This window comes from Cryptotermes secundus, unplaced genomic scaffold (assembly GCF_002891405.2).
Source record: "Cryptotermes secundus unplaced genomic scaffold, Csec_1.0 scaffold991, whole genome shotgun sequence".
Lineage (NCBI taxonomy): Eukaryota > Metazoa > Arthropoda > Insecta > Blattodea > Kalotermitidae > Cryptotermes > Cryptotermes secundus.
This window is the reverse complement of record NW_019722444.1, coordinates 1-19,365: the sequence shown is the minus strand read 5'-3', so window position 1 is coordinate 19,365 and position 19,365 is coordinate 1. Positions and strand designations below refer to the sequence as shown.

Genomic DNA, 19,365 nt, shown 5'->3' with positions numbered 1-19,365 from the left:
AAATGTTCCCTAGAGTGTACATTTATATACAAAAGGCAACCTTATTCATTTTAATAAGGGTTTTGGCCAATAGAACTAAAACGTGTAGAAGGGACTACTGGAGAACCACTCATTAGCAGGTCTGCTTTTTGTTGACAGCAGCTGCAACTCTGGAGGCAACTGCTTCCTTATTTCCAACCCAAGACTTCTTCTAACCTGTATTATTTAGCGGCCTCCGTAGTCTAGGGTTAACGTTCCCACCGCGTGACTCAGGGTACGCGGGTTCAAACCCGGCGGAGGTCGTGGAATTTTTAAGGGCGGAAAAATTCAGGGAACAAGTCCTCCGGGAGGGACTTTTAAGCCGTGGGTCCCGTGTCGTAGCTTTACGGCACGTAAAAGAACCTCATGTCTCAAGGGGACCTCTGAGCCAAATTCAGGACATTTCCCGCCCAACAGTAGTCTCTAACGCCTCTGGTAGATGGGGGAAGCATCGAGATACGGCTGAACCAGTAGAGGCCGAACTCGCTGGCTGAGTCGGGACTGATGGCACGCACCAGTACGGGTAGGGTATAGGGAGTGGTAGAATATCACTGGGGGACGCACAATGGACCAAATCTGGTCTAAGTGCATGGGGAAACCCACCCTCTCCAATAACAACCTGTATTATTTTGTTTCCAACATGTAAACACATTTCTTGCAGCACCCGTGTGTCCATTTCTTTGTCCAATCTCACCACCGACAATTTCACAGATCTGAACCGAACATTTTCCGCTCTAGTAGACCAACACTGGGTTGGGTCGTAACCGGCTCCACAACTTCAACTTATGGTAACGAGAAGGAATATCATCAGAAATTTAATAACAGTGTTTTCAAATACAGATGGTATACACCGCAGAACGGCAGCGAATACAACCATGAACTCTACATAGTATGGATTTTGAAGAGGGTCGGCCACGCGTTATTCCAAGATATTGCCGGAATTAAATGCCTAACCAGAAGGAGATTCAATCTAGTCACCTCCCAAATACGACTCAAGTGTGTTCGTTACAGCTACATCAGTATGATGTCAACAAAATAAGGAAGAAACAGTGTGAAATCCAATTTAATTTGGAAAATAAAACGTCTAGAATTCTGGACACACATTCCCTTCAAAACCACATGCTCCGGACACATTAACCTCAAGGAAAGAATTCACAGTATAAAATGACAGAAGGCTAGGCAAGCACATTGGCCGGTCTAGACGTGTAAGTGAAATGTTCATGATTCGACATTATGCATCGATAATTACCCTGCATCGGCACTGCATATAGAGGATACGGAGTTCGAATCTCGATCACAACAGCGGTGAATATGATGGTTTTCGTGTTTATGCTCACGCCTTGCAGGGAAACGTTAAGAGCTTATAATGCCCTTAAGCAGGCCACGGCCTCTTCCTTTTCAGCTTTTTTTTTTACTCGGTGGGGTGAGTTGGTGCTGCGTTCACTACTGGCCTACTGTACCAGCCCTAGATGATAAGTGAGGCTGATCGTGGAGCAATTGGTAGAATGAAGATTGGCAGGGGAAGCCGAAGTACTCGGAGAAAACCTGCTCCAGCGCCATTTTGTCCACCACAAATCCCACTTGACCAGACCCGGGCCTGAACCCGGGCCGCCGCGGTAGGAAGCCAGAGACTAACCGCTTGGGCTATGGCGCGGCCTTCTTTTCAACTTTACTAAATATAAAAGCAGGTAACAAGATGTCGTTCACTATAAAAAAATTTATTTTCAATCTCAAATTCAGTAGTTGGTATAATTCCTATTTCATGACCAATACACATCCGGCCCTTGAAACTACTGACATCTGGACGACGACGATTTAAAACGGAAGGGGTCATGCAGAGATGTCACTTGTTTCTTCTTCCATCGCTCCATCCCTACTGCGCTATAAATGATTGGTGAGGGAAATCTTGCACCCTTCCAACACTGTTAAATTTACCTTTCAATTCTGAATAATAAAACACCCCTACAACGATTTCGTGGATGACTCGAGGGAATTTTACTGACGGTGTGTCAAATGCAGAAACTACTTGGTTTCATGGGCGCTACGTCAACTTCGTCCATGAACCACGAATGGTGATTTAACATTGGAAAAAATGACAGCGTATGTGAGGCACAAACGGTCTTGTCCTATTCTGGATTGTCAGCTGGTTAAATACTCCTTCAGGACTAAAGTTAAAGAAAAAAAAAGATAGTCATCCCTGTGCTCAGCTAATTAAGGACTACGCCACGAAGATGTATGGGGAAGTAGATGTATAGATCAATATTTTCTTGACCTCGGCATTAGTTAAAGGTGAGTGGTTAGCTTCACGTCCGGGCCGCTTTAACCCCAGGGAAAGAGCCTCCGGTACACATTGGATAGGAGGAGGCTGGGTGGGACCCCAGAGCCCGTTTGGAGGACGCAGACAGGAGAAAAATTCTGATCCTATCGAAACTCAAACTCCGACACATCTTTATATGAACTTTTTTGATTACAAAGACGTAAGAAATCACCTCCTGCAGTTATGCCCTAAAGTCGTGAAACACCCTGTATCTGTTTCCTTATTAATGTCTGCAAGTACAAATTCTTAATTTGTGTGATTACAAGCAATCGGGGTAGAGTTAAATGACGATCTGTGTTAGGTAGGGCCTCTTACACTGGGCTCCCTTACTCTCGCAACAGAACACGACGGCCACTCACACCAAATCCTTCCAACGGACACGATTCTGGACCATTGAGTCCCACAAACTTTCTGAGTTCATCGTCAACCTAAAGTTTATTATTGATGTTCTCAAGACCTAATACGTTTTCAAATAAAAAGGATCATTAAATAATTGCCACGATTAAATGAATAATAATTATTACAGTCACATTCGCACACTCTGAAAAGTGTAAGACTACGTAACCGCCAATCGGTGTTCCGTGCAATGGAAACAGTTGCAGCCCTAACGGCGGTATTTTTAACAGCGCGTTACTTAGGGTGAATTTCGGAGCGTTGGAGGAAGAGGGGTTATACACCACGCTCAACGAGTAGCAGCTGCTTAATATCCCAGACGTTTGCAAGCTATCCTGTACATTCGGCACCACGCCCACAGTTCTTGTATTCATTCCTGAATGTCCCTTCAAAACTATCTTTCCTAAGAAGAAATATGCTGATCACAGAGGGCGCGCGCGGTGTACAGCATAAATCTTGTGTTCGAGTCCCACTCGAGGCATGGATGTCTGTGTGCGTTTATTTTGTATGTTATTCTGTGTGTAGGTAGCGGTCTTGCGACGGGCTGACCCCCGTCCAAGGAGTCATACCTAATGTGTATGGATTACGAAGCTGAAAAAGCGGCCAAAGTCCACATGGGCTGTAGAGCCACAGACGTACGTATATACGGAAATATATAGATAGGTAGACAGACTGACAGAGAGAGGCAGATAGACAGACAAACATAAGAAACTGAAGAACTTGTTCCTATTACAACTTGAAGCTGCAACAGATCACACTACATCGACAGTGCATGAGAGCAATTCGATCCCCAACGGAGAGGTTGGGGAATTTTAAGTCATCACAGCCATAACAGTTCTCAACACCACTCGTACATATTATCCATCGGGTAGGGTACGTGCAGTTCCATCAGGGGTTAAAGTAAAACGTCTGGACTGTACAGAGTCTTACATACATATCCACCATAATCGGAGAAAGCGTGGTACGTATGTAGACATAACATTCACCTTTCAACTAACATCCCTTATTATTTCATCTCTGTACTCAGAACTCCCTTAGTGATACCGTGTGAACGATATCTTTTATACAATCAAGTTGAAAATTACAAGACGACAAACTCCACAAAACGAATGATTCTCACGTGATTTAATGATATTTTAACTTCATACTTTTTTCCTGCGCTGAATGCTATGTAAGGTTCTACATAATATGTCTGAGTTTGTCATAACCAGTGACTAACAAGACATGATATAAAGGAGGGTGTTGCTTCCAACCTAGAGATGGAAGCAGCAAGTTCTTCTGAAATGTTTGTAGGACCACCCATCTACCTAGCTGTACGCTGTCACATACAAAGGAACCGTAACCCTGGTCCTGTGAGATACTGGTCTCTTTAGGCTTTGTTCTGACGTCAGCATTTAAGAACCAATAAAAATAATAACATGTCTCCGAACCCTTCCCGATATTTTGACAAGATACTTACGGAATACCGCCCAGTTGAACTATGGGGTGGGATATCAGTCCCCACACGGACACGTGATTAAGAGGAGGAGGGGAAGGACGTGACTTTACGACAATTCCCTTACGTACAGCTTCTTTAACACTGTGCTTGACGTCACTTAAAACATGATTTGGCGTAATACTGTGACTGCCACGCTTTTTACTCCCACGCACAATGTAAAGGACTTATCACGTTTAACATCCACCTGTGCTTTAAGTTATCAACGCAAACATGATAATCAGAGTAGAGCGCTATCTTCTCGGATATACCGTGTAGTCCGCTGGAACTCAACTAATGTTTCGGAGGAACATATCGCCTCCATCTTCGGGGTCGAATAATCCGAGGAAAATACCGGCATGAAAGCTTACATGCCACCTGCTTTCAGTCTGGTATCTTGCTCGGCTTATTCTTCGACCCTTAATATGGAGGCGATATGTTCCCCCGAAACACAGGTTGACGTTCAGCAGACTACATGCCGTAATCACACAGAAGATAGTACTCTTCATAACCACCGCTGTGACAACCTAAAACCCTACATGATAATCAAAATTTTCAATCCAATCTTTGCTTCAAAACGTTTTCCAAAAACATTCACGAACCGTTAAACAACTACACTGTTCACTAAAGCTTATGTGGAATAAGGCGTTTTAAAGTAATAACCCTAGGCATAATAATACGGTAAAGCTTTAGAAATTCTTAACCTCGGCACTAGACGGAGATGAACTTGGCGTTCCGGATGTTTTATCCCAAAGAATACGAAAGGAAACGGTCATGGCTAGTTTCCGGCGACATCTCTGCGCTTGTCAAGACGGAATGACAACCTTTCTGAGGGGCAGTCGCTCTCCGGGACAGACTCGAGCCTTGGCCCGCCTGGATACAGGGAGCCAAACATCCGACCGCCACATTCGGCAACAGCAATTTGCAAAGAACGGACATGGGGCTGGAACAGCAAGAAAATAAACATCACAATGCTCCTACCGGGATTCGAACCCTGGGTCCATGCCAATAATAAACGATACTGATTGTTAATAATATCTTCGGTATCAATAAGATCACAGTACAACGTCGTCCCAACCTTTAAATCCTTGTTGGATTTTGAAACTATAGGCCTACCAAGAAGAAAAAAGTTATGGTCCGAAATGAATTGCGTATTCGGAAGCTTCGGCGTGAAAAAAAAAGGGGGCGCGATAAGTGGTGGTTGCAATATAGATGATGTTTCAAAAGGCTGGCATCGCAGTATCTCTTTGTATTATTACTGAGTGAGCGATTCCAACCAGCAGTCTTCCCTTGTAGCTTGTCCGTCTATTCAATGGTTTCCAGTCCGGCCCGTGAGTTACATAATAAAAAGGTGGGGAAAACGAGGAGAGGGAAACGAGAAAAGAGAAAGAGAGACATTGGATTAAAATGGGAAGCTGCAAACTAGCTGGACCGGTGTTGCTGCAGACCCCTACAGTGTTGCCATGCCGTGCAATGTGGGGACAAAAAAAAACAAAATTTTTAACAGAATTACGTATACGAACTTAAAAACCAATTTATACGAAACTAATTAGCTGTTTTACAAACACGGCAACATATCTATTATGGTAAAACTGCAGAAACAAGGCTGGGAATTTCCTAGACTTGTTCCCTCTCTTCCACCGTCTCTTTTCGCCATTAACGCAACCTTCCAGACATGCCTTCCGATATTAGTATGAAAACTGATGTTCTCAAGGAGGGGAGGCTATGATTACTGTCGTCTGGCATGTGATGCCGTGTAGTCTAGCAGATATCCACATTACAGGTATACCATACTACAACATCACATCCCAGACGACAACAATGTTTATTTGCTATTTGCCTATATGCCTATTTGCTTTTCCCTCGTTAAAGTGGTGAAGGGTTGCTACCAGGAAATGTACAGTACCTAACAATACGACGGGTTCATAACACAATGTGAGGAGGGCATGGGGGGGGGGGTTCTTAATGCTAGTCCCACCAAATCTAGAAACTGCAGCTGCCTTTTTATACATAGCGCTTGTAACAGGACTGCTCCCATGCTAGCCATTAGAACGCAGTACTTTTAAATTAAGCAACACTCAAAAAGGTTTTCAGTCTACCCTGAGAAAACTCGGGTCTCATACTAGCACGTGCACGAAGACAATAAAACAGGTACATAAATTCAAAATAAAAGTAAAGTGAGCTACTGTACGGTCCAATTAACTTTGTGCGAAATTACAATCTACTTCTTAAAAACTATCCTGAAATAATTAAATAACAATAAATACTACTGTTTCTGTATATGATCTAATTTCCGTAACTAACACAATGCCACGACGCTCTCAGAGGAACTTTACAGCGCGGAAAACAAGTACTAGAGCATTCAGGTAAGTGTTCATTTGCGCCTGCTAGGACAAACACAAACACGAGATGAAACAAAATTAACCTCATCTTCTCTAAGCAGTGAATGGATTCAGACTTAAAAAAGAATATAAAAATCTGTCCTAATATGAGTGGGAATCGGTTTTAATTTCACTAGGTCAATGAGGGATGTCTCTCAGTAAACAGAGCAACTATATACAATATATATACAGTATTATAAAACACTGAAGAGAAGTAGTTTACGTTAACTGGTCGCTACATCGTCATCGTACATAAACATACTGTAACACTAAACATTTTCGGCATATTATCGAAACAGTTGGCTCAAACGGTAAATCTCGGGATTTTCATTCGAGAGGTATCCAGTTCAAACCTCAGACGGGTCTATTCTGAGGTTTTTCCTTCATACACCGCAGTCCCGCCTGGAAAATTCCGGATCAGTATCTTCAATTGGGTACCGCTCCTTCCTTTCACATACTTCTCAGTTCATTGTTCCTATTATCCTATCACTGGCCTATATACAGCCCGACTTACTGCGTCGTTAAACAAAACAGTAATTCCTGTTAAAGAGGACCGCTGGCCTTAAATACCTACCAATGCTGCTATGTTTCATGAAAAACTTGGGGGTATTGAGAATTATTTTCGTGTCCTCATGCCCATCCGCTATTTCCAGACCAAGGGCAACGTTATGACGTCATGACAACCGCGAACACGTGGTCAGCTAGAGAAGTTTACAGTACGCACACCCACAGAGAGAAAAGGGGGAGGGGCTACCCACAGCAACCAGAGACATTTAACTCGTAACTAATGAAGACAACAATTAAACATTCCACTACAATAAGTTGCTTCTTAGCAATGCCCATTCCACACTGCTGTTCACAAATATGGCTCTAGCCTACAATATGAGAGTACCAACAGACACTGTAGCTGCCACTGTACACATTCACTGCCAGCTTCAATTGGGCAAAGAAATTCCAAAAACTTAACGTCCTTGTATTTATCGTCCGTCAATATTGCGACACTTGTTTATTCATCACTTAATCTTAATTTCAGTTTAACATTTTACACTTTCACACAACATGTCTCGGCCCCAAGCGGCCATCTTCAGGTGTCTTGATATGTTATAAATATTTTATTAAATTATGTTAAAACTGCTACACTGTGTTAACCCGTGTTAAAATCACACGCTGTAGTTCTCTTTTCAAACTAGTAACAAGGCTTGTAAAGAAAACACGACACGCTGTGGAGGAAACACGCAAACCAGCGGCATATTGGAAACGTAACTGAAAAGTAGGCTACAAACGTGAAGGGCAAGCTGGGACAGACATACATTTATGTACAACAGACGACACCCCTTGTGAGGTGAAACAGAATGCACCAAAATAATGTGGGTTTAATAGAAAACATAAAAATTAGGATATACGAAACTATAATTTTGCCTGTGGTTCTGTATGGGTGTGAAACTTGGTCTCTAACATTAAGGGAGGAACATAGACTGAGGGTGTTTGAGAACAGGGTTTTGAGGAGAATATTTGGATCGAAGAGAGATGAAGTGACAGGAAGTTGGAGAAAACTGCATAATGAGGAGCTTCATAACTTGTACTCATCTCCAAGTATAATTAGAATGATCAAGTTAAGGAGGATGAGGTGGGCAGGTCATGTAGCACGAATGGGGGAGACGAGGAATGCGTATAGGATATTGGTGGGAAACCCAGAAGGAAAGACACCACTGGGAAGACCAAGGCGTAGGTGGGTGGACAATATTAAAATGGATCTTAGAGACATAGGATGGGATGGTATGGATTGGACAGATCTGGCTCAGGATAGGGACCAGTGGAAGGCTCTTGTGAACACGGTAATGAACCTTCGGGTTCCATAAAATGGGGAGAAATTCTTGAGTAGCTGCAGAATTGGCGGCTCCTCCAGAAGTGCTCAGCTCCATTAGTAAGTAAACGGATTTTATTTTGTTTTACCCTGAAAAGAGAACTACAGCGTGTGATTTTAACATGGGTTAACACAGTGTAGCAGTTTTAACATAATTTAATAAAATATTTGTAACATATCAAGACACCTGAAGATGGATGTTTGGGGCCGAAACATGTTGTATCAAAGCGTAAAATGTTGAACTAAAATTAAGATTAAGTGGTGAATAAACAAGTGTTGCAATACTGACACGATAAATACATGGACGTTAAGCTAAACAATTACAACAGGATGCTGAAATACAGAATTACAATCCCCAAAAGTTAAATCAACTATATAAAAAACACCAAGACATTTCTTACTAAGTCACACAATCATTAAATAATTATCTACCGTACAAACAAACAAAAAATGAAATTTAAGAACACAGATGACATCCTTCTTTAACACAAGCTCCATCACAAACATTGCAGTGACTATGAGGATTGTTACATTCTGGGATGTGACACCATGCAGTCTATCGGAGAAATGAGCTATCTCCATCATCCATTAACCAGATGATGAAGACAACAGTTTCGTTCGACACGTCTGCAACGCTCTGCCAGAGTACACGGCGTCATATCCGAGAAGACGGCTACCTTCATAAAACTTAATTCAAACACCAAACAAAAATGTAGTTTATTCATGATAAAGGCCTTTAAGCCCCTGTGGCATAAATGGTTTCATTTTCCAACTTTCAAGTTGGCCCCATGTACATGGACGCCAAAACTATACCACACTGCACTGTCTGTAAACATATGAACATCACATTCACTTCTTACTTCGGAAGTATTAAAAGACTGTTGTATACAATGCCGGACGAGTTTGAAACCAATGTTCCTCCGGCATACAAGTGAAAATCACATGCAACATGGCTTACCTTAGGTGTGTCCGAAGTTTGGGCATGGCTATCCGACTGCCGCCGATGTTTGTTTGGAGAAACCGATTGCCGTTGTTTCTGGGATTTTTCGCCACTAGAAATCGCACTAGCAGATGTTGGCCGAGACACAGGCTTGAAGAAGCGCCCTTCTTGTCTCACGAGTCCGCGAGCAACGGCGCGTTTCGCAGAAATCCTCAGTAACGATCTAAAATCAACATCACTGGACGCGAGATTCACAGCATGAGATTGCCGGATGTATTTCTCGATAGTTTTCAAGTTTGATCCACCTCTTCTGCCTAGTTCACGCACTACTTTCGAGATCACTTTCGACAAATCAGTCCCCTTGGAAACGTTCAACTGCCGGCTTTGGAGCCCACCGGGATCTTTATACGAACTTTGGCCCTTATTGAATACTTTAAGCACACTACCCGCTTTGACAGCATTCTCTAAATTATCTGCAATCACATCACTACTAAAATTCTGATGCTGACGGATCGCATTGCAAATCCTTTCCACTGACGGTCTTTGCTTCTGAGTCCGGATCTTGCGAATAGCTTCCAAGATCCACGTCGTCCATGTAGCACTACTCACCGGTTCTTGATCTTTCATGATCACGACTTATTTTTATTCGCTGTAAACAATACCAAAATTATGTCACTGGTCTGTCCACTTTTCCTAGCCACCGTTCAAAAACATCACTGCACTATACACGTTCACATCTTTTTCCCTCATTATGTGACAGGCTCCGGGCGGGAACGCATGGCAACGAAGTCCCGCCTTTCGCCTCGTCCTGTTCTTCTTTCACTAAATCTTAACGAAAGCAACAAGCAAGCATCTGAAAAGAAAAAGTCACACTATATTTTAAATCAATAAAGAAATATATCTTAGTAAAATGATTCCAACACAAAAACTTCACATTCTGTACCCCAACTACAAAAGAAATTCGGTACTCACATCGACTGTCACATTACTATATTACTCGTAGGCATCTAAGACACAAACACGAAACAATTTTGCAGTGTGTTTCATCAACTGCGCTTCCTTTCAATAAAAAATACGTATTAACCTCCAGCACACGAAATACTGAATCTTAAAAATATATGTTTACACCATATGATGACGAAGCATACCTTTACTACACAACACCGCATAACAACGCAGAAAGTACCGTGGATCTCCCCGTCCCACTGCCCAAGGAGCGTCAGCATACTTGGGCATGCCCGCACCCCCTAGACCGTTCCCCTCAGCCGAGCTGAAGCTGCCGTAACCACATTTAATACCCTCAATTTTACAGAAAATTACGATAAATTCACAACACTACGCTACACAATACGATTAAGCAAAGTTTCAATGTTAAAATCATAACCAAGCGACAATGATTGCGTCACTCGTATGCAACCATTTTGAAATCCAGAACACGCTCGTACAATAACCAACGTCCGAATTCCCGTCGGGCAGCCATCTTGGGCGGTTTTACCGATTCTAAATTCAGGTCAATTCTTCCTCTGTAGAACTGTGACACAAACTTCATAAAATCTTAATATCAACCAGTTGGTATTAGTGATGCCTGATACAGCTTATCGAAAGCTGACGACACTGCGATCAATTACATAAATGCTTCTGAACACAGAGCTTGTACACACGACTGGACGCGGTGACTAAACCGATCAGTCTACGCTTGGCGTGCATGAAAAAACACTTTTCTCACTTTCCAAGACACTTCACGTAGAATAGCAGACTTACCTTACGTGCTATGTCGTTCTCGTACTATATTTACAGGTTCATTTGATTCCACAAACAACACCTAACAACATTAATTACAGTAATAGACTGAAACACGACAACAGATCACCGAATCAACAAAGGTTTACATTTCTGCCAAGATGGCTACCGCGCATCCATACAGCAACGTCGCCTGTGAGTGAAGGGAGAATCTAAAGTTTGATCAATGGCGGTAACTGAATTTCAAAGCAAAATATTTCATAAACTATTCCAGAATATGTCTTGTATAATGTACTGACATGAGTATATTACAATTCTACATTATGTGATAATACCTATATAAAACTTTGGCAAGTAAATAAATTCTTACCTTACTTCTCCAATCAGAAGAAACATAATGATATCTTTTGGCGGGTGATCGGACACACAAAAATAAACATGGTACGCTTAATTTGATTGGCTTCTATGGTTTCATTACACATTATCATTGGATAAATTCCTCTAATCGGTGCGAAGTGGCTAGGTATTTGTGTTTGATACAGCTTGAGTAATATAAAAGAATTCAGCCCATTGGTTCAATGTGTTGAAGCATTGTGAGAAATCTTTCAGAGTTTATGGAAAAACAGTTACGCATTACCTGATAAACTGAATGAGAAAATCAAACGCCGCAGCTTTAGAGAATTTGTAACGGACAACTTAGAACAAATATCCTTCAAAATAATATGTTTTGAATAAATACGAATCGTTATAGTGATAGCCATATTAATACAGTTTATCATTGTGATTAATTGGCACGTGCGCATCTCGCACTTCTCACTGACGACATCAATCAATGTCAAAAGGTACGGTAGTCAGCTTTAAGAAACGAAAAACGGTAAACGTTTAAACAAGGATCCACTCCAGTCTCTCGTTACACCTCTTACGTACAATTTTCCGTGCATAAAATTATCATTTTGAATGTAGTGATTATCGTATTCATAGCGTGGAGACATTCCTTCAAACATCTATAGGCTACTCCTGACATCTATTAGGTGACACTGGAACCACTTGTGCTCATTTGTACCATGTAGTACACTCCGTATTTATAGGTACGTCACTAGAAGAATTCACTGCGGTGTTATGAAGGTTATGAAGAGTTCTGCCTTCTGGGATACAACGACGTGCAGTCCGTTGAAACTCAACCGATGATTGCGATGAATATGTCACCTCCATCTTCAGGATAGAGAGTAAACCAAGCAAAAAGAAACATCGTGAAAGAGGTAAAAGAAGAGTTGATTTCTTGCTTGGCTTATTTTTCGACCGTGAAAATGGAGGCTACATACTACTCAAAAAGCGTCGGATGGCTTTCAAAAGACTACACGAGATTATATCCCAGAAGACAAACTCTTCATTGTCACTTTTGTAGCTTGGAGTAATCCAATTCTACATATTATTCACTTTCCTACATAATTTACAGCTATGTTATCCTATTAACGAACTTTAGGGACAAAAGTTTAAGTTACCCACCAATTATGGAATCTGGATGTTCATTGCCCTGTTTTCTCCGACCCCCATCTAAACCTAACAAACAAATGGGTTACACAGCCTTATCCATCAGTCAAGATAACTGGTATACATTTGGAGATGTAAACTTACCTTAGCTACGCCTGAAACAGGCCGCGCCATAGCTCAAGCGGTTAGACACTAACTTTCCACCGCGGCGGCCCGGGTTCGAGTCTGGGTCTCGTAAAGTGTGATTTGTGGTGGACAAAGTGGCGCTGGGGCATGTTTTCTCCGAGTACTTCGGTTTCCCCTGCCAATCTCCATTCCACCAAATTCTTCATAATCATGGCAAGTGCAATAGGCCAATCAATGGCCGACGTGACGAGTGGACCCAGCTGGACTCCACTCTCCACTATGCGACTTTTTTATTACGCTGGAAACATCTCGATATAGCTTCTGTCTTATAAGATGCCACATTTCCAATTTGTAACATTACATCTGGCATCTCAGCAATAAACGCAAATCAACAAACATTGTCTTACCGAATGTGTTCAATCTAGTGTGTTGTTTCCATTTTATTGTGAATCGTAATTCTGTCTTGTTTAGTCTGTCCCGTCTTGTATAACTTCCCAGACGCTCTTGCTAATGCAACGCCTAGCCCTAGGAAGTACAAGTAGGCCATACTTATAGTCAGGGCTCAGGAAATAAAATTTTGCCCACCATTCAATAAAATCCACTGGCTCATAATCTATCACTCTGCTTCAGAAAAACACTTTATGGGGGTTAAGTCAGACATAGTGTTGAAAGCAGTCTAAACGGCAGCCGATCACAGTGGCCGCGCGGTCTGAGGCATGAACCGTCCTCGACCTCTCGAACACTGGGATCGTGGGTTCGAATCCCACTCTGTCTGTCTCGATGTCTGTGTGCCTTGCGACCGCCTGATCCCCCGTCAAAGGAGTCCTACAGACAGTGTATAGGATTAAGAAACTGAAAAAGTGTCCAAGGTCCACAAAGGCTTTAGAGCCATAGGTAGATATTCAAAATGTCTACTTGCCACTCGCTTTCGTTAATTTCTCTGTGCATAATTCGGATAATGAAATATAATAAACTAAAATATTAATTGTGGGGTGGTCGGTGACGGGCTGTTTTGCACACGGTAATGAAACTTCGCGTCCTATAAGAAACGGAGGCTTCTCTTGGGTAGCTCAGCGTCTGTCAGATTCTCAAGAAAGGAAATGCTAAACGCTGTTCCTTAATTAGTAAAAATTGCCTCACATATTTCAACAATGTAATGAACAACAACTAACTTCATGAGTTCTTCTTGAAATGCTAGCATTTGCTCAGCGACTCAAGAAACTCTCTCAAACAGAAAGGTTCATTACCGTGTACAGGGCGCCCGCGGTTCCACCATAATGCAAATAAATTCAGTTCCGAACATCCATCCTTCTGCCTTAAGATTCATTTTAACATCATCCTTCAATCTACGCCTAGATCTTCCTAGTGGGCTCTTTCCTACAGGTTTTCCCACCAAAACTTTGTATGATCGGCTGAATCATGCCTGCTACATGTCCTGCCCATCTCATTATCTTTGATTTGCTCATTCTGACAATATTCGATTAGGAGCATAAATTAGGAGCTCATCATTAAGCGATTTGTGTGACGAACAATACCATGCAGTAATGTATGTATAACGCTTGTATCTGGCTAATGCGGACGCAGCAACACTCAACTCCGGCGGAAGAATTTCGTGCTAGTGTTTTAATGACAGACGTCGAAGCGTTCAAATGCAGCCAGGAACACTGCAGTAATGGAACAGTGTTAAAAAAAAGACAACCTACAACTGACAACACGTGGCTGCCAGCCAATGCTGTTTCGAGGCGAACAGCGCTGAATGCTAAACCCACGGCTAGGCTGTAGACACTGGCGACCGAGTCATACCTGGTTACTACATCTACCATTACTGTATCTGTAGTGCAGGAAATAACCACATTCAAATTACAGATTATCGAATATTTCCTTGTATAACCATTACGTCAGCTTTGTCGGAGAAGCCACTACTTAAATGCAGGAGAAGTTAAAGTTTATGTTTCATGCTTAGATGTGATTTCCATTCATAATGTTACATTGTAGCATCCTGCTACACTATTTTATCACTTGAAATATGCGGTTCTTGATTCCCATGGTCCTTGTGAGACGGACGCATCTCGTGTAGCATGGAAAGAAGGACAAGTCTGAATCAAGAACCTTGCGGAAAGTTGCACTGAAGACTGTGAGGGCATACATCAAGTTAGGTATGATTCGATGCTTAGGTAAACTAAAATTTTCCCTCTGCTTAACTAACTAAGCACTATGCCATGAAGGCGTATGGGGGAGTGGATGTATAGATCCACATTTTCTTGACCTCGGCACCAGTTGGAGGTGAGTGGTTAGCTTCACGCCCCGGCCGTTTACCCCCAGCGAAAGAGCCCCCAGTACCCATTGGATAGGAGGTTGGGTGGACCCCAGAGCCGGTTTGGACGACATGGAGAAGAGAAAATTCTTGGCCTTATCATAACTCGAACTCCGATCCCTCGGTCGTCCAACCCGTAGCCAGTCGCTATACCGACTATGCTACCCAGGATCCTTACGATTCGCTAGTTGTGTTGGCAATTGCAAGTGAAAACGAAACGTGCCTAGAACCAAGCACTCAATCTGATACAATGATTCTTTTTACTTTCGAATCGCTTCTGATTCTACTTGTTATTAATGGAATTAAAAATGCATTTAAATTCTTCTTCCCCTTGGTTTTTTCTTTCAGTCGTCATGGCAACGAAAGAGCTTGGGAGACAAAGGAAACTTAGACGGGGAAACTGAACAAAATTCTTGGTAGTACAGACATTAACAATAAAAAAGTAGAGAAGAGGGTGAATTATGTCATTTAAGCGTGAAACCAGGTCTTGAAAGCAAGGAAAGGGTGCTCTAGAAACAGGAAGACTTCAGGACGCGGTCTGTAAAACAAGAAACTTATCGGTTGGACTCGCCAAGATTCCTCTACCATAATCGTCATAATAATAATAATAATAAAATTTCTATCTATCTACCAACCTATCTATGGCTCCACAGCCATACTACTACTACTACTACTACTACTGCTGCTGCTGCCACTACTACTACTACTACTACTGCTGCTGCTACTACTACTACTACTGCTGCTGCTGCTGCTGCTGCTGCCACTACTACTACTACTACTACTACAGCTGCTGCTGCTACTACTATTAGTGCTACTATTTGTACTAACTTTTTTATTGCTAATGAGGTGGGACTAAGTCCCTTGTACTGCGGCCACTTCTGGCCTATTTGTACCAGCCCCAGATGATAGGTGAGGGTGATTGTAGAGCAATTTGTGGGATGAAGATTGNGTGATATTTAACCCTGGAGGGAATCGAACTCGATTCCAGTCGGAATAGGTCCGACTGTCTGTACCGTGACGGGAAAAAGAAAAATGGTAAGCTTTGTGTTATTATACAGCCGGAGACACAAAGAAACGACTACCGCCCAGATCGCGGAAACTGGATTAATTAATATTAAATATTCAATTTAATATTAAATTAAATTAATCGTAATTAAAAATATGATAATTTTGATAAATATACTAAATAGAGAAAGCGAGAGGGACGAAAAAAAAATTGTCAGAAGTGGGATTCGAACCCACGCCCACAGAAGTGGACTGCGACCTGAACGCAGCGCCTTAGACCGCTCGGCCATCCTGACTGTACAGAAACCACATCGTACACGTCAACTTCAAAAAAATCCTTAACTGTTTCGTACATTTTTGGTTATGCTGTTCGAAGTATGAAGTCGTCCAATTTAAGCTAGTGATTAAATTGGAATATTAAGAGTAAGACTTGGTGTAAGCGGAGTATAAACAACTGACACTTATATCCCTGCGGCACGGAATAGTGGTGCCATAGTGTCAGTTGTTACGTGAAACCAATATAAATATATATATTATGAGCAAAGGATGCCGCTTATCGTTTGAAATATTACACTTCGCAGCTGCAGTCCAGCGAGGTCTCAGGAATCGTTGGNGCGGCTTCGAAGATATAATTGTAAGAGGGTATTGGAGGATTCAAAGTTGTAACACCCGCCTTCCGTTTGAATGATCGAATGAGAAGCGATGATGGAATATATCTGCGAGGGTGGGAGAATTAATGTCCCCAAACTCAAGGATATAGTCCGGGCTTCAAGGGGGACTTCTAATTTGGTCATTCCGACGGATAGACGTGTTCTGCAAATAATATATTAAACCAGTAAGCAATTGTAATGTGTGCAGTCGCATTATCATTACCCTTTGTCTCATAATCCAAGACCCGTAAACGATCCTGAGGAAGACTTTCATTGCCACCGGAACCCAATCAACATCAAAAAAATAAAGGGCGTAAGAGCGGTTGCAAGTGTTACATTTTATTCATAAAATAACATAATATTAGTCTCAGATTTTGCCACATTATTAAATAACAGTATGGGAGATAAAAGAAATTCCTGCATACTGTTTGACGTCAGCGTTTAATATACAATTTAAGCACAGATCTACAGGCATTCGATCAACTGTCACATCGCTCTGAAACCGTGACTTTAGAAAATGCGCAGGTTACATTGAATAACATGGAAATTATCTCGTTACATACTGCTCCGCCGGCTTTTTATACCGTTCCCTGTTGCCTATGTTAACAGCGGTGTCCCGTGTTAAGTCACCACGGGGTTAAGGGAGGAGGAGTGTTCACTGACTTGGCAACGTAGCAGCGACGCGCTCGTAACGTAGCAGAGACACGCTGTTACGGGACAGCTGGCGAATAAGGGGGTGTCCTGTATAGCTCAAATACGTCACAATATGGCGTAAGCTGATTATGAATGCTGAATGCGATCGTGGTCTATTTTAAGTCGATATCCCAGCACATAAATGTCTGAAAAGACTGAGGAAAGAAGTTATAATCCTATGAAAACTGTTTCCTGGTCGGTATTGGAACAGAATATCTCCAGAATTAGACTCCAGCATGCTATCTTAAACGACTACAGCCCAGAACGCGGAAACTGGATTAATTAATATTGATTTAAAATATGATAATTTTGGTAAATATACTATACAGAGAAAGCGAGAGGGACGAAAAAAAACTGTTAGAAGATGTATTCGAACCCAAGACAACACTTGCACTCCAACATTAACGCAACGCCTTAGACCCTTCTGCAATTCTGAGTGCCTAATTTCAAGCTTCATCTCGTTCTATTTCAGATAATCCATAACTGTTACTTACATTTTTGGTTATGGTGTTCGAAGTGTTACATTTCATTCAGAAAATGACATAATATTAGTCTCAGATTTTGCCACATTATTAAATAACACTGTGGGAAATAAAAGAAATTACTGCATATTCTCTGACATCAGCGTTTAATATACAACTTAAACTCAGGGCTACAGGCATTCGATCAACTATCACAGCGCTCTGAAAACGTCACATTAGAAAATGCGCAGTTACAGTGAATAACATGCAAATTATGCAAGCAGTTCAACACACACAAAATTAAATAAGATATGAAATATAGAGTCTTATTAAGCCATGCTTACAGTTTAGTTCTTAGAAAAAGTCCCACAACACCATTTCGTGATATGTGTCAAATAGATCTCCAACATTGTCGGTAACACGTCAAAGAATCGAACCTGGTTGTTCTCGCATAGAAGTCTAGAGTGGTACCACTACATTATGCTCTTCTGAGAACCACGTTCATTTAGCCTGACGTCTTGAAATTCCTCTATTACGAGATATTATTTAGAAACTCACGGTAACCCGCTCGGTGAACATTTTCCATTTATACTTTTACCATGAAAACTTTTTTGACTTTCCTTTTCTTTCGTATGACCTCGATCGTGATCTTGATCAAGATCTTCTTTGACTTTTTGCTGCGTTTGGGAGGCGGGCTGTGGCTAACTGTCCGAGATCTTCTCCGACTCCGATGCTTGTCTGAGGCATGGTTATTTCGACTGGTAGAGCCTCCTCCCCAACGAGGTGATCCACTATTGTGATGTATGATCGTGCTACAGCGGGTTGGTGAGCTGTGTCGAGATCGCGAATGTGGTGAGGTGGGGCTATTGCTGCCTCCATTTGGTCTTTTATTGCCAGATTGGGCCCCGGTGCCTCCCGCTCCACACCCAGAGCCCCCTCTGGCCTTCATACGGGCCTCCTGGTCCTCCTGGTACTGACGCCGTAGTTCCTTTACCCGCCGATCCAGTTCATCTACATTTGGCGCCGGTCTCTTGTTAAGCCTCACTATCCTGAAGCACACATCCTGGACGTCCTCCTTAGACACGCCGAAGTCGCTGAACCAATCTAGCGCCTCTGGAAATAAAAAATTCTCTTCTCTCATGGTAAGATGGATACAGGCACAAGCAATAGTTTCAGGCTGGTAGCGCACAAACACGTCCGTCCGCAGCGAGTCGTTCAAGTAGTTCCACGCCAACTGCACCATGTTTTCGTGCTTCCCAAACCCCAGGATCTGCAGGTACTCCAAAATTATGCTGTGAGTGTGTTTGACATAGTCACAGAACCCCAGTTCCTTGAGCACTCTCAATTCAGCCTTCATGACCTCCGTCTTCAGAGCTATGTAATTCTGGTCCTGGATCATGGGCTGTATTGTTTGTTGACTTTTCACTTGTTTAATGTGATGGAATACGTTGACTACGTCATCAATACTTCTAGGAGATTCTTCGATCTTTGATGCCAA

At 42.2% G+C, this 19,365-nt stretch overlaps 2 protein-coding genes and 1 non-coding gene across 6 annotated transcripts in view; all 3 read right to left on the bottom strand.

The window, feature by feature from the left end:
- The window catches only part of LOC111861518 (histone acetyltransferase KAT6A), a 160,348-nt gene extending 149,066 nt beyond the window's left edge, over nt 1-11,282 (bottom strand). For 2 of the 4 annotated variants that reach the window (XM_023846167.2, XM_023846170.2), the window contains exons 1-2: nt 11,149-11,282; nt 9,406-10,240 (exon numbers count right to left, since the gene is read on the bottom strand). In XM_023846167.2, the coding sequence (XP_023701935.1) occupies nt 9,406-10,014 (609 nt within the window). In that variant the 5' untranslated portion in view covers nt 10,015-10,240; nt 11,149-11,282. Of the gene's footprint in view, nt 1-9,405; nt 10,241-10,359; nt 10,484-10,535; nt 11,071-11,148 lie in introns of those variants that run through there. The other 2 variants (XM_023846169.2, XM_023846168.2) reach the window with 2 other exon arrangements.
- A 4,993-nt stretch (nt 11,283-16,275) lies between these two features.
- Trnal-cag lies at nt 16,276-16,359 on the bottom strand. Its single transcript has one exon. It is a non-coding gene; the product is annotated as a tRNA-Leu (tRNA).
- A 2,094-nt stretch (nt 16,360-18,453) lies between these two features.
- LOC111861519 (cyclin-L1) lies at nt 18,454-19,266 on the bottom strand. The gene has a single exon (XM_023846171.1). It carries the CDS (start codon nt 19,264-19,266, stop codon nt 18,454-18,456), a length of 813 nt encoding a protein of 270 aa, XP_023701939.1.
- Between the last annotated feature and the right edge of the window lie 99 nt (nt 19,267-19,365).